This window comes from Harpia harpyja, chromosome Z (assembly GCF_026419915.1).
Source record: "Harpia harpyja isolate bHarHar1 chromosome Z, bHarHar1 primary haplotype, whole genome shotgun sequence".
Taxonomy (NCBI): Eukaryota; Metazoa; Chordata; class Aves; order Accipitriformes; family Accipitridae; genus Harpia; species Harpia harpyja.
In genome coordinates this window covers 64,497,437-64,513,444 of record NC_068969.1, presented here as the reverse complement: position 1 = coordinate 64,513,444, position 16,008 = coordinate 64,497,437, and the positions used below count along the sequence as shown (strand labels likewise).

Here is a 16,008-nt window from a genome sequence, read left to right as displayed (position 1 = left end):
TAAATAAAAATTAGCTTTCAGGTCTTAAAGAGGTTCTAAATCTTCACCCGATTCAAGAACGTGACAGGATCTGTTAGGTATGCATATCTTCCTCTCACAAGCACTAAAATTAACCTAGAACATCTGCATTTGTGTAGTCCTCCCTCCTCTATGGAGAGGAGGAGCAAAAGCATAGTTTCAGCAACCACCACTACTAAAACCAGCCACCTTGCACATGAGACCAGAGAAAAGACAGGATTTATAGCAACATGCATTTAAAAAATAAGATACGTCTTATTATAGTCAGTAAAAAATGGTAATTCCTTGTGAAGGGTAACAGACAAAACCCCATACCTTTATAAACCCCCACAGTCCTCCAGCAGGTGCTCCACCTTGGGCAGTACATACTCTGGGGTCTTCATGCTCCTCAGGAAAAGTGATTGCAGAACCAGTTCCAGGAGCCAAAGGTGATGAGAAAGTTGCTTGTTGAGTAATAGGATCTGCCAAAACACCTAGTAAGAGGGAAAAATAAAACACAAGTGTTCACTTATTTTACTGCATTTAACTTGTTACACTGTAGCAACATGCAATTGTTCAACAGGAAAATGAGCAGGAAGAATAGAAGAATACTGGGCTGATTCACTTCATTTCTTGAAAGCCCCAGAACAATTCCGTTTGTTAAAGGTTAGTAGATATAACTACTGTGAATGAGTTCAACAATATCTGCTGATAGAACCGAGACTGCCATACATTATGTATAAAATTAAACAATGTTTTTTTCTTAGCAGGTCAGTTTAACAGTCATGCTTTTTACTGCATTCAAATTTTCATAAGCAGCCCACAGTAGAGGAAAAAGAGGAATGGGTGTTGCTCTCTAAACAAAGAGATAGGAATGTTCTCACACATAATAAAAGAGAGAGAAGTAGGAAATTTTCTAACCCTGAGTGCTGGAAATTAGTAGGAATAGAAAAAGGAGCAAGCGAATGAATAGCTTTACAAATTTTAAAGGAAAACAAAAGAAACTCAAACAGCAGAAAATTTAAGCATGAGCCTTTGCCCCATTACTCAAGCCTATTTTAACCGATTCTCCAACACTAGCCTTAATCAAGAGTTATTTTTATTTTACACTGCACAATTGATAGGTCCTTCTAGACATTTTCCTAATACAGACTACTTAAAAGAGGTATCACCAGTAATAGTAAAGGCCTGGCCCAATTGTGGTTGAAAAGCCAAGTTTCCGTTCCACTAGCAGAAAATTACATCAGTTCAGCAACTACAGCAATTGCTTGCACAGAAGGTATGTATTTTTAGCTGTCCTAATGCAATTTAGTAGCTGGAAACAAGAAAATAGAAGCTGGTGTCATGTGATGAACAGCTTGTTATAGATAGCTTTTCAGAACAAAACCTGAAAATTATGAGATTACAGCGTGAAGTATCACATCATTCTGTGGAATATCATGGCTGAAGTTGACTCTCTGATCTAAACAAAAGATATGTATATATGTTCAGCTGGGCTTTCCTGTGCAAGTTAACAAAAAAAGCTCTCAAAGATTTTTCTGTGAGCCTGAGTGCTAGGAGAACTCTACTAAAGAGGACTCTTTGTCCTAGACCATGACTGTATTTTAAAGGTTACTCTCCCTTCTTCTGAGTGCAGCTACATTAATTAAGTGTACCTGGAATAATAAAGAAGCTGAACTTGCAGAACTCTAGCAGAGTGGTGGAAAAAGCCACCCAGGAGATCCCTCATCCTGTCTCACAAACATGAAAGCATATGAACAAAAAGTTACCTGTGACTGGAGGTGCAGGAAATGATGGCATCAGTGGGCTCTGTGGTGCTCGACCAGCATGACCTCTGGTAATGTCATAGGTTGAAGACACGGAAAATCCTGAAATGGGGGGGCCAGTGGGAGGTGCAGGAAGACCAGGGCCAGCAGTAGAGCTTAATGGAAGAGATGTAGAGAACTGGGACACGGAGGTACTAAAAGCTGAAGAGGCAACAGGAGGTGGGGCAGGAGTTAGAGGTGGTGCAATAGTAGAAACCGTTTCAGAAGGCACGAGTGGAAGAGAAGCTGAAGTCATCATAGGAGGAGGAAGTGGAGACACTCCAGCTGGCAAGGGTGGTGAGTATGCAGGAGAAGATGACATGCTTTGTGTAGCAAGGGGACTGGACAAAGCTAGAAAAAAATGAGAAAAAAGGAATTTTGGAAATGCTGAGCCTTAATCTCAGATATTCAGTTATATAATTGTTCAGATATTTTACAAGTAAGTTTTGACCTGGTCTGTTTTTTTCCCTTCAAAGTGAATTTTAATTCTGCTTGAGTTTGCATACAACACCAGTTGTGCTCAATTTCTGCTGATAGTATCTGGTAAGCCACATCTCTTTTTTTTGCATGACCCTACTTGTCATAAGCTTAAAAAGGCAAGTCAACGTTTTACTACTGAATTTATAGCAGCTGAAGTCTGCCTCAGACATTTCTAGCTAGTACTGTTCTTTCTGAGCGACTGCTTAATCAACAGGAATGATGATGATGCAGGAAGTGCCCATCTTTAAGAATAAAACATACACTCATAATATCTGGGAAGGCAGGAGTTACTTCAGAGGTATGGTTCTACAAGACGGGCTGAGCACCAGGCAGTCCTCTCTTCCTTGGCACCCAGCCTCCTAATCCGTCTGCTTCCTCTGTTTCAGTCTGGCCCTCAGCTGATCCTTGGATAAGCTAATTTTGCTCTCTAAACCAAGTTTAGGCAGAGAATTAAGTCAGAAAAACAGAAATGACCATTTTTGATAGCAGTAAGCTGTTGGATCAGCTCAAGCATCTCACTGGCCTCAGCCTAAATGTCAATGACAGTCAAATGATATGCTAAGTTGCACTAATGCAGTGGACTCCAAATTTTATTGCACACGCCTACCGGTAAAAAATTTTTGAGCATGCACCCCCACAACATATGTATATTTATTTATTATTTACATGTACCACTGTACTAGCATATTATGTATAGTAGAAAACACACACAATAGAAATTTAAAATGGATGAGATAAAGATGAATGAAAAAAATTAAAAATCATTTTTATTTATTAACAGTACAAAAACTTCTCCTCCCACTGAAAAGTTTTATTAATATACTATTAATAAAATAACATAATATGTTAATAATGGTTAACATACTATATAATAGAATTATTAATTATTTTTTAGTATAAGCAATGTGATTGAAGAAGCCTCATTATTTGTTAAATCTTGGTTTAACACCTCATGATACTGCAATTTGAAAGTCTGGTTCTATGTTCACATTATTTGGATGCTTGGCTGTAATGGCTGTCATAGCTGGAAAAGATACCTGACAAAGATACATAGATCCAAATGGAAGTAGTATATTATTGGCTGTGCTTACTAAATCATGCTATTTGTCTTCCGCTTGCACCCCCCAATTATGCAAAGGTTTTTCTTGAAATTCAGCTAGCAAATTTCCATCTTCCCCGATGTTGGTCAATTGTTCTTGCAAACTAATCAGAAGGTGTTAACACTTTCATATTTTTAACAAATGGGTTCAAAATCCTCCACTGGAACTCTTGTTGGGAAGATTTTTACACAAGTCAGGAAATTATCTTTGCAAGTTTATGTGTACACATCTGACAGTTTTTATATGTGACACTTCCATTGTTTTTGGCAACAGGATTGCATAATGATGGAAACATTTCCAAATATCAATTTTCAAAATGCTCTCTCGAAAGCATGACTTTCTTACAAAAAGTTGTTACTGTAGCACTCCTTGTTAGAACATCATCTTAGCTTGAAGGGACAAATTATGGGTGCATATTTTTTTGAAAATATCTACTAGGTAGCCCACTGCTGACAGCCACTTGTCATCACAGAAAATGCCAGCAAACCTGGGATACTTGTCTTTTTGTAAAAGAAAAACATTCATGTCATCTTTAAGTTCAACAACTCTTTCAAACACCTTGCTACATGACACCCAGCAAACCTCTGTGTGATACAAAAAAATTTCATGGTCACTCCCTATCTCCCTACAAAGTATTGATAAAAAAAAGCTACTATTTAAAGACCATTTTTATAAAATTAACCACATTGATGACATCCTGTAGCACTTTGTGCACTTCTGGCTCCAGTTTCTTTGTTGCACTAGCTTGCCTATGAATGAAGCAGTGAATAAATTTCAGGTGTGATGATATCTCTGTAACTTTATTCCAGAATCCATTTTTATCCTAGTCAAATCAACTATTCCATCAGCGGCTAAAGTTACACAGTTTTAATAAATACATTGCTTTTATTAAAGAAGTAATTTACTGTTGAGGATACACCTTCTGCAGCACAGCCCTCCTTTAGCATTTGACAATAAAGTAGTTCTTTGGGTATTTTATTATTGAAACAGAATTTAGCAAAAAAACATAAGCTGAGACATGTTAGGAACATCTGTACTTTCAGGCAACTGGATAGCAAACCTCCCACACTAATTTGTGTAATTTGTTCTAATACTTATTTCTTCAGTGATGCTTTCTCTGCATCTTCCTACAGTATTTGCTGATGAATGCATTTTAGTTTGTCACCATATTGTTTTCGATGTATTATTTCAGACATTTTTACCGTGTCAAGAAGAACAAGTGTTTCCCCCATGTACGTTCTGCTTAGTTTTTAGATGTCTTGCTAATCTTAGTGGCCTCATACTAGCCTTGGCTAATATCTCAAGGCAAAACATGCACTTAGGGCAACGTTCATCGTTAACAATGGCGGATGTAAATTTATATTTCAAATAGTCCTCTTGAAAATTTTGACTTTTTTTGGTCAACTGTTTGTCAAATCCGATTAGATTGTTAGCCATATTACAAGGTAAAAACAATGGTACAGAGCTCACACTAGGAGGCAGAGAAGCGTCAGCTCTTCCATTTTCTTGTTGTTGGATTATGCTCACACTATTAGCAGTATTTTCAATCCATGGTCTCTTTGCAGGAATCTGTTTTAAGTCCCTTGCCCATTTTGTGAGGGCTAGTATAGTTAAAACTAGATAACATAACCCATAAATCCACTCAAGCAGGCACACAAACTGCAAGGCATTGCAATATGATGAAAGTGACCAAACGAGTGAGGGTGCTACTGTCAACCCCTTTGCATCATGGAACACCCACTCTTCCCTCAGGACATGTGAATGTCTGGCGTATGGACCAACTGAGTGAGGACACCAGCATCAAGCAGTATATTAAATATTAGTGAAGCTTAATTTCCTTCTTATTTTTTAGATAAAAAGAAATATTAATGTAAGTTCTAATGTTTTCTTCCCTCACCCCAATGGATTGCCTTGCACATCCCCTGGGATAAGGGCACTCCACTTTGGAGTCCACTGCACTAGTGTGACTCAAGATAACAAGACCAGATATGTCAGAAAATTAAATATTTGGTATTCAGAATACGGTGTTCAGATTTTTCAAAAATCAGAAAAAGTGCTTTGATTACCACCCACAATATTAAAGCCCAAGTGATTATCCAGGTTTACCACTATCCCCTACAAGACTGTAAATTTGTTTTGTTTTTAACTCCCTTCTATGCTGCTCATCTAACTGTGAGCTGTAGTGGAAGGCATTATTTCCCTGGCCCCACATCCTTAAAAAACATAAGTGCATCCACATGACTTCATAGAAAAGTTTCAAGAATAAAAAAATTTTTAAAAAATTCTGTGTCAGATGCATGTCAGATAAGAAGCACACTTCCATGATTAAAAAACAATTTAAATTCTTCCAATTAGTCTGGAGAAGAACACTGTAATTATGCTGATTGCAATGTTTTTGGATGAATTGCTGTGCTTCAAAAGACATGAATAAACATGCCCAAGTTGCTCAGGAAGTTTTTGTACCTAATGAGACAGGTGTAGCAGTGGCAGCAGCAGCCCCTGCTGTGCTTGGTGGGGGTGTGCCAGGTGGAGTTGTCTCTATTCCACTCTCTTCCATCATTTTCCTTCACCTATGAAAAGCTGTGAGGAAAAAAAAAAGCATATCTTGAGAAACAAGGGAAAAGATTTTAAATTAGAATGTAAAGGCCACAACAGAGTGATTTACATTCCTGAACAGAGCACGTAATTCAAATGCCAACTCTAGAAAAGAGAAAAAAATTGACTGATCTCAAGTACATAATTATCCACTTACGTCTCATTTCTCCTGTATCTTCCCTTTATTTTTAGCACTGTGATAATACCTCAAACTCCAAGCCTCTTTCTAAAAACCTTACTACGCATGCCCAGTTACCGCTTCCAATATATACTGGTGGTACTTATGTGAGTAATAATAGGGAAGTAATTACACATCGCAAAACCCATATCCCACTGCAAGAAAAACTTAACATCGGGGTAGTATTTTGCTGCGTTACTGAGCTGTAGCAACTCCAACAAGGACCAGCTATTTTCAGAGCTGACGCATGACAGGATGCAAAACGTGGCAAGAGGCAAGGCGGAGGACCGAAGCCTCCCCCTCCTGGCAGCCAAGAACCACGACTGCCCACAGGGTTGTAGCCCTCTCGGGCCTCAGCACTTCAGCAGATGCTCCCGAGCATCACACCTGAGCGCACACACCTTGCTCAGCACCACGAACAGCCAGCGACACAGCTGGCAATGGCCCAGGAGTCCTGACTCTGTGACCTAAGCTCTAACCATGACCGTGTCTACCTTAAAGCAGAAGTTTTTAGGGTCAGCTAAATAAACCTCCAGAAAAGCCAGATGAAACCAGCTGAAATTCACTTCCAACATGAATAAAGTTACACTGAAATTAATTTACACTGCACAAGTTTCCCAGTACAGACAACTCCCGTAAAATCCAAACACCATACTGCTCTGGTGACATTATTGGAAGTGAAAGTAATTGAAAACTTTGGCTTTTATTTTGAAGGCCAGATTGTGTTGGAAGTCTCTTTTAACATCTTTGAGTAAACCTTTAAAATATACTACTTCTGAAAAAGTAAAGCTATATGCTTATTTAAAAATCTTAAATTAATGTAAAAGGGCTTAGAAGAAAAGGAGAGGGGAAAAATTTGGGACCTTCATGAACGCCTGGAGATTTTTATTCATCAGTACAGAGGCAGCTAACAAAAACCCCTGCTCCTCCCAAGTCTGGTAAACTAGACAGCAATGATTTGCACTGCTCCCTGAGGTAACAATTCTTAAGGAACGGTCCTGGGTTCAGCTGGGATAGAGTTAATTTTCACAGGAACCTGGGAGGGGGGCACAGCCGGGGCAGCTGACCTGAACTAGCCAAGGAGCTATTCCATACCATGTGACATCATGCTCAGTATATAAATGGGGAGCGGGCTGGGGGGTGTGCTCTTGACTTTCAGTGGGGGAAGTGGTGGAGCGTCAGGTTCCGGGTGGTGAGCAGTTGCACTGTGCATCACCCGTTTTGTATATTCTTTTATTAGTACCGTTGTTGTTGTTGTAACTACTCTTCTTTTGTTGTCCCAGTAAATTGTCCTTATCTCAGCCCTCGAGGTTCCGTTTTTTTTTTTTTTCTTTTCTCCTTTCTGATTCTCCTCCCCATCCCACCGGAGGGGGGCAGGAGAAGTGAGCGAGCGGCTGCGTGGTCCTTTGTTACCGGCTGGGCTGAAACCACGACAGGAACTTTAATGAATAAAAATCCTAGGTAAAGTAATTATGTGTATGAAAAATAGACAGACTCAAACATTTTCCACCGTATCCATTACATCAGCAGCTGCTGAGGACTGCCAGCTTATTCCCTTTAACAGTTTACAGAGGAAAAGCTCAGATAATGTGTTGAGTAAAATACTTGTGTGTATATATAAAGAACTCTACTTACAAAAATACAGGGGTTTTCCTCTCTTTCAAAAAAACCCCCTCATTGTTGTTTTAAATGTATACATAACTCTTTAAGTTTGATATGGAGGAAAAATTACTGTTATTACCAAATTGAAAAATCCAAAGTAGGATGTCAATGTTAGTCTTGACAGGCTTACAAAGAGTCTCAAACACAAATTAAAGCATCAAAATCACATAGGAGAAATTATAGTCTCTCTGACAAACCAGTATGCTTTGCATAAGTGATTCAAGACTAAACATTTCAGCCCAGCCTCAGAAAGCAAGTAAATGTTAAGTGCAGCACTCTTCATGAAAACCCTCATGACAGAGGGATTTTAGATTCTGCGTACATCTTCAACTAATTTAAAAGCTTCTCTTCAGGTGGGATGAAAGGGTCAGTAATTGCCTGGTGGGGAACAGACTGTCTTTGCAGAATGAGTACATCTTATTATCCCTTAGAAAGCAACTGCACAGTCTTCCATTAAACTTCACCAAGCAGAAGAATTTGCAATAATAAGATTTTGTCTTGCCATCAAGCTACCGGAGTTTACACTCCCCTTCATAGAAGTATTTCAAAAGTCATTCTTCTTCTAATTATACACTGCAAAGCAAGAAAGAACTTTCCATTGTGCAACTAAAGTAATCACTGACCAAAACCTCACAGAAACATTTTATTTTATCAAGGCTCTTTGCTGCTTGATTTCACCTGATGCCATGATTTAAAACTGCTGAGAGGTGCTTACTACTTAAAATAAATACTGTGGCCATGTAGAATGACTGAAAAAAATTCCACAGAGCAGCTTTTCAAAAACTCTGTATGCAGCTTTTTCAAAGCTTCACAGAGCTACTAATGTCAGGGGGAAAATGGGACAACCCCCCAAAATGTAACTTAACTGACATCTGGAAAGTTAGGAATTAGTAGAAATGTAAATAACTCTGTAGTTAGCTTCACAATGAGAAAAGTGAAGCTAGAATTAAACAGAAACAGCAATCCCAAACTTGCAAAAATTATGAGTCAGTTGCTGAAATATAGTGATTAAAAAAACCCATATAAGTGACTTAAAACTTGAATTTAAAAAGAAGAAAAGAGTAGTTTCAGATTTTCTCCTCTCACTTTTAAGCGTCTCTGGGAAAGCCACCCATCTGCAAATCCAGCCTGGCCAGGAGATGGAAGTTTGAGAGGGGTATCCTACCAGTTGTAGGGCTTATTTCCTCTCCCTTGGACTTTCAAGGTCCAGGTGTGCACCCATAGGCAATGTGTCCCAGTAAGCTGGATACCCTCAGAGTGACGCCCAGTCAGAGGCATACTGCTATCTCCTTTCTGTTCTGGCTTAAATTTTATCCTTTGACCCTAATACATCCCGTACTCTTTGATGTATTGTCCACTATAATCATTGGGGGGTTTGCCACTAGCTGGGGAAAAGATGACCTCTCCCTACCTTTTGCTGGAAGAGTAGACAAATTCCTTTATTCCCTTGCATAACGCACAATAGCCCATAGTATTTTCCTCCTGCTCTCAACTTTTTCCTTCACTCACTTCCCTTTCCATCTACCCACCCCCATGCCTATTAGAGAACCCTGAAGCCTAAATGCTTCTATATTTTTTTTTACCTTTAGCATACCCATCCCCTCACACAACCATCAATCTCATTGTGAAGTCCTGACCTGGTAGGGACTAACATGAAGCCTGCACAAATAACAGCTTTCTATACACTGAATTCTCAACATAAGCCAGTTGTAGTTTGCATGTGCTGCATGAAATAACATAAATAATTAAAAAAAAAAAAATGTTAAGGAGAAAGGTAAGACATGGGAGGAGGGAATACACAAAAGGAAAGGAAAGCAAGAAGTACAGTAAGTGTAACTGGAAGCTAATAGCTCATCATGTTGAAAGAATCCATCACTACATACAATTAAAACTGATCCCACAGGATATATGGTTTAACACTTTAATCTAAATGGCCTACCTGAAATCAGTTACATGTGCAAAATAGGGAAGCATTGGGGTGGAAGAAGAACACGGTGGGGGGGGACGGGGACGGGACCCAGGCCATCCACAGACCTTAACAGTGTTCAGTCCTCAACAAAGGTGCCAATGAGGGTTTCCAACTTCCCTTAGGGGAGTAGCAGGGAAAAAGTTCCCCAGTAAGATCAGCCTACAAATCCTTAATGACTGCTGGGTGTGGAACTGGACTGTCTTTTCAGTGATTTAAAAAAAATAAAAGTAATAATTCTCCATAGCCCAAGCCACGAACACATACTTTGAAGCAAGTAGCACCTGAAAATTCAGCCTAACTTCTTAAGGAAGTGACTTTTGTTGCTTCTTGCAAACTGGAACATTTTGTATTACTAAATCGAAAAAACAAAGGAGAAACTCTGAGACTGGCAAATTGAAGCATGTGCAATTAGGTGAAAATAACAGCCATACTGCCATCTAGTGATCTGTGGTCATAAATTGATTTCACAGATTTGATAATCTCACCACATTTAGATAGAAGAAAATCTTGTCTTATGCTTCTATGAAAGTAAAAAAGAAGGGATATGGAAAAGAGAAACACAGAAAACCACAGAAAAAACACATTCCCAATGATCAGTCATCCTTAAAATAACCCCTTTAAGAAGTAAAAGCATGAATTTTGTTAGGCTTCCATCGATTATTTGGTAAAAAAAAAAAAGAAAAATAACCCTTGTCAGTACTAATGAAGACACTATAGGGATAATGTTAAACCCCCACATTACACAAAGAAAATATAGTATACCCACAAGGTCTATCCCTAGTTGACAGGTAACTATATTTTACTGATTCTCACCAGCTGAATCTCATCCATTAACCTAACCTCAATTGCAGGGCCTGTGTCGGAAGGGAAAACCAGGCTCAAGTTCTGACTGAAAATTTTAGCAGGACTTATATTAAAAGCAGGAATGAAATAATTTGATTTAGAGACTAAAAGGCTGAACTGGCAAATTATTCATCTTTTGATTTAAGTTTAATAGGAATTAATTACATTTGTCCTAATATTTTGTAATAATCTTAATGACATAACCACACTTCAAAAGCATTCTTCAGGTTATTACTCTAAAGTATAGAAATTCACAGTTAATGATAAAATTACCTACAAATGGAGATTAGCAAGTTTCACATGGATAAAAACACGTTATCTAGAAATCAGTCATACTTCAGAGTTTATAATAAGGCCATACTTCCAGTCACCCTTAATTAACCCCTTCTTGCATTTCAGTAGATGCTCCTGATAATAAAAAAACCCATAACATACTTAAGAACCCTAAGAGGCAAAACTATCCTCTAAACAAGTGTCTAGAAGGAAACAAAACCACAGCTGGAATACTAAATTCAAATGCTATTAAACTTCTCATCTTTAATCACAACAGGCATAACTATTTTAATTAAATGTGTGTAACAGTACTGGTTACACACATGGTTAATGGCTAAGCACAAGCTGACAACTGTCCAGAGTAGGGACATTTTTTTTTATTTATTTGAACAAATCAATTGTTTGGAGCTATTCCCAGTGCAACAACCTCTTCAGACAAAATGTTACATCCTAGGTTGCATTAACTGATAGACAGATTCACAGGCACATACTTCTATTCAATGGGAGAGAAGTCAAAGGAAAAAAAAGCCCAAGAACCCACAAAGATGCAAACAAGAGGGATTAAAAACAGTGACCAAGAAGAAAACAAGAAAGAAAATGACAAAAGAAAAACCTTCACCTGTTAAAGATGGAGTGAAGCTGATGTCAATCAAAAAGCCAACACCTTAAAAAACCAAAACAAACCAAAAACCGAGTTGAACTGTTAGTATATTAAAGTTTCATCTGAAAAATCCCTCACATTGGTTTTTTCCATTTTAGAAAGGGAGGGCACAAAATCAGGGATAAAACTTCCTTCAGACTCTGGTCCATTAAATGCAGGCAGGTCCCAGAGGGCATACAAAGTCTCACTGAAGCCAAAGGAAGGGCAGAGAGGGATCATCAGTTTAATTACCTGGTGTTAAATGACTTGTTCTAAAGTCCAAAGTCTTAAAGAGAAGTAATCAGGAAAGACAGACAGACAGAAAGACAGACAGAAGAAAAAAAAAAAAAAAAAAAGAACAGACTCTCCTATACCTGCTCTATATTCATAGCATAATGTGAATCACAACATCTGCACCAGTTTTTCACTTTAAAAAAAAAAGTCTGTTTTCCAAGCAAAATCCAGTATGCCTCAGACCTAACGCAGTACCACGATAGCTCAAAACACCAGGTGTGCCAAAAGGGGTTAACCTTGTCTTGAGACTACTGCAGACAGAGTTATCATAGTCCACACATACCATGAAAAATAAGAAGTTCCACCTGTAGAAAAGCTTCCCAATACCTGAGAATTATTTTGCTTCCCACATTCTTAGTGCCATTGCCAACTCTTTGGATTTGCTCTGGACCACCAGCACTCTTACCATCAAATACTTATTTTTAAATACCACAAAGCGTATGTAGCTCCAGGGACAACTTAGTTCCAATGTTATACAATAGTATACAATGTTACATACAACTACAGAAAAACCATCAAAGAAACAGCTAAACAAAACCACGTACATTCTACCAATTTGCACCAATAGCTATATCATATTATGTGATGCAACAGCTCCGGCACTTTCAGAGGTTTTTCCCCAAAAGAAATAATGCTTTTTTCATGTGACAATAAAAATAAATAAATCATTTAAATAAAGGGCAAATCACTTCAACAATGCCTCCAGAGACATTATAAACTAATAAAGCTCCTGAAGCATCACTGCTATCAGATACTAACAGATCCTCAAGGGTGAGGATTTCCACTGTTAATCACGCCCATTCAAGCTAAAGCCACAGGGGGTTTACCAGGACCAGCATTTCCACCCCCAGCTGCACGGCTGGAACGCACAGTCCCGAGACCAGCAATCCAAGCTCTCTACACAGTGCGGGGAGGAAGCCTGGTCGCTTGGAGGGTGACTCACAAGAGCAGAGCAATGTTAAGTGACCTAGCAAGGTACCAGGACCAGCCAGCTGGAAATTCTATAGACAGTGCGGGTCCATGCACGTGTTTGCAATGCCACCAGCCACTGAGGCAGCAAGCAGTCCGGCTGTAAGGACTGTGATCGGTATTCACAGCCCACGACCCTCACCTCACAACAAGCCTCAAAGCGTGCTCCTCTCAGCAGAGAGGACAGGAGCCTCTGCTGCCCTTTAGAAGGACAAGATGGTGCAGAACGAGAGGAAGGAGACAAGAGTGCCCACAGCAGGGTCAGACCCCCGGCTGCTCCCCAGGACCGAGCCCGCTGAGAGGCCGACACCGCGCAGCCCCCCGGCGTGCTGCCCAAGGGGAAAAAGGGCCCGGGCGGGAGGCCTCGGGACGGCTCCCGGACCTCGGCCGGCGGCCCCCACACACGCAAAAACACGCACAGACACGGCCGGGCCGGTGGCCGCCCCGCAGGGCCCCGCCGCTGACCGACGGGCCGCCGGAGCGCGGAGGCATAGACCGGCAGGCCGGGCGGAGCGGCGCGGACCCCACCGGCATTCCCCCCTCCGGGAAACACCCCAGCACCCCCCCTGCCTGCCGCTCCCCGCCCCATACGCCACAGCCTCCCGCGCTGCCCGCCCCCGTAACCGCCGGACCTGCCCCAGCCGCTTCGGGCCCCCGGCAGCCGGGATAGTGGGGCAGTTACCGCTGCGGGACGCCGCCGCCGCCGCCCGGCCTAGCGCAGCCCTCCAGCCACTCCCTCTCTGCTGCCGGGGACGACGGGTGCCAACGCGTCCCCTCTGCCCGCCACGACACGCGGCCTCACCCAGCCCAAGCGCCAGAGCCCGCCGCCTCCCGCTGGCGCTCGCTCGCCCGCCCGCCCGGCCTGCCTGCCTGCCACGCTTGCCCCGCGGCAAAGCCGCGCCCCGGGACCTGCCGGCGATAAAGACAGACACCGACCGTCTCCGCCGCCGACTACAGCTCCCAGCAACCTTAGCGGCGCCGCGCCGCGCCGCTCCGGCCACCGCCCCGCCCCGCCGCCGCGCTGCCACGTCGCCGGCGGCGCTCCCTAGTGGCGTCGCGCGCCCCCCTGCCATTTCCGTCGCGCCGTCGACGCGCAGCTGTCGCCTTAAAGATGGCGGCAGCGGGGAGCCGGGAAGATTTTTTGCCTCGTTCGGCGGGCGGCGGCGGGGAGGGGCCGTGGTGCGCGGCAGGGGAGAACGGCAGGGCGGCCAACGGACCCTGCCTGGCGCGGAGGAGCGTTGTTGGTGCGACGTGCGGGCTCGCTACGCAACACCCCGCCCTCCCCTGCGTCCTGCCCGCGCCGCCATAATTGCGCGCTGTCTCACGTTCGCACCTGCGCAAATCGTGAGCTGTATGGGTATGATATCCATACAGGCAGCCCTTCTGCCTTCTTTTTCTGGTTACTGGTGAGAAAAAATTACACGGTGGACTTAAATTTTACACTCTTAACAAGCCATCAGGCAGCCTTTCCTACATTTCTAGTTGTGGGAATTTGTATTGTAGTTACTGCTGCTGAGCTTTGGCCTTTTGTGCTGTGGGGACCTGGGTCTTCCTTTGGGGCCCGGCAGCAGGTCTTGGTGCCAAACCCAGCAGCCACCATCTGTCCCTCCCCTCACCTTGCGTGGCCGGCTTGGCTGCAGAAGGGTCACGGAGCGGTGTGTGAGAGGAGGGCGAGGGTCCCTGGGGTATGTGAGAGGAGAGCGAGGGTCCCCGGGGTGTTTGAGAGGAGGGCGAGGGGCCCCGGGGAGCACGGAGAAGTTGCGCTGCCATTTCTGCGGGGCTGACTGGCAGCAGAGAGGAGCTGTGCTGGGGGAAGTCCTGCAAAGAGCATGCGATGGGGACGGGTGGTGGGCGTGGTGGTGAGGGGCGCTGGGGAACTGACGGTCCCCGTCTGCCGAAGAGGGGTCCTTTCTGAGCGGAGGAGAAATGCCAGCGCCAAGGCTGGATCTGGAAGAGGGGGAAGAAAGCCTGTGCTTCAGGGCAGCAGCATGTCCATCTTTCTTGGGTCATGTCCCACCTCGTAGCACTTGAATGAGGGGAGAGAGTGCCCAGCGACACCAGAGAATGGGACTCGGTGGCACTCAGATCAGCGCAAAGAGGCCCTTCAGGTCCATAGGGCCAGGCCCCACAGTGCTCGACTCAGGGAAAGGGGCCCTGCAAGAGAACAGGGACAGGCACCATGGCACCTTCCTGAAGGGAAAGGGGCCCTGCAAGAGCAGAGGGCCAAGACCCGTGGCACTGTGCTCTGGGGAGAGATGCGCTCAGAGAGCACAGGTCCAGCCCCATGGTAGTCAAAGCAGGGCGACGAGGCTGTGCAAGACCAGAGGGAGAAGCCCCATGGTGCTCTGCTAAGGACAATGAGAGGCAATGGTGGGCATAGCCCCAGGAAAAGGGGGAGAAAGCAGCATGGGTGGGGATAGCAATGCCACCAGTACTGTTAGTAACACAGAGACTTTTTGCAGTTTGCAGGCCTTTATTTTATTTGACTTACAAATTATGTCACTTAGAGCACAGGGAGCCATTGAGGGCCAGTGCACGCCCAACTGCTGGCCCAGCCTTGGTTTCAGCAGCGCCTGGGACATTCTTCTAGTGCTGCCAGTGGGGTGGCCTCTTCTTGGCTGGAGAAGAGGCCTTGGGGCTGCCAGACCTCCTCTTTGGGGCTGGCCGTGGCCCCCCAGGGGAGCGTTCCCAGCCCTGGCTGGATGTAGATGGACCTGCCGTGGCCTCCTCTGGCTCTTCCTCCTCAGGGATAGGAAAGAGGACAGAGGGAGGGCTTCCAGGACCCCCACGAAGGGCAGCTGTGGAGGTGCTGGGGTAGCCATCCACATTGGTTCCTTGAGGGCTGTAGGAAGGGGCCAGCCCAGGTGTGGGAGACCCTCGCCGGGAGGCAGCAGGGCCGGGGGCACCTGCGCGGCTGCCCTCCCACCCCCCAGCAGCATGGCCGTCCTCCAGGCCCAGCAGACGGCGGGCCTCCCCGCTGCACCGTTGCACAGCAACATGAATGAGCTCGTGCACAAATGTCGCCGCGTGGTTTTGGAGGGTGGCCCTCAGCAGCTGGACCAGCTGGTTTTCATCCAGCCCAAAGAGGACAAGCAGGGGTATGATGAGGCCCTCCACTGTGGCTGCTCGTGAACACCAGTTCCCAAAGATCCACCTCAGCTCCTGATGCACCCAGGTCAGAAGGGGCTGGAGGAGAGCTGGGT

General features: G+C 44.0%; 1 protein-coding gene across 4 annotated transcripts in view; it reads right to left on the bottom strand.

Annotated features, from left to right (window-relative positions):
• Window positions 1–13,723, bottom strand: part of PRRC1 (proline rich coiled-coil 1) — a 31,020-nt gene extending 17,297 nt beyond the window's left edge. Inside the window, exons 1-4 of one of the 4 annotated variants that reach the window (XM_052777164.1) lie at window positions 13,608–13,723; window positions 5,846–5,962; window positions 1,767–2,153; window positions 334–491 (exon numbers count right to left, since the gene is read on the bottom strand). In XM_052777164.1, the coding sequence (XP_052633124.1) occupies window positions 334–491; window positions 1,767–2,153; window positions 5,846–5,942 (642 nt within the window). In that variant the 5' untranslated portion in view covers window positions 5,943–5,962; window positions 13,608–13,723. Of the gene's footprint in view, window positions 1–333; window positions 492–1,766; window positions 2,154–5,845; window positions 5,963–6,134; window positions 7,239–13,437; window positions 13,550–13,607 lie in introns of those variants that run through there. The other 3 variants (XM_052777161.1, XM_052777162.1, XM_052777160.1) reach the window with 3 other exon arrangements.
• Between the last annotated feature and the right edge of the window lie 2,285 nt (window positions 13,724–16,008).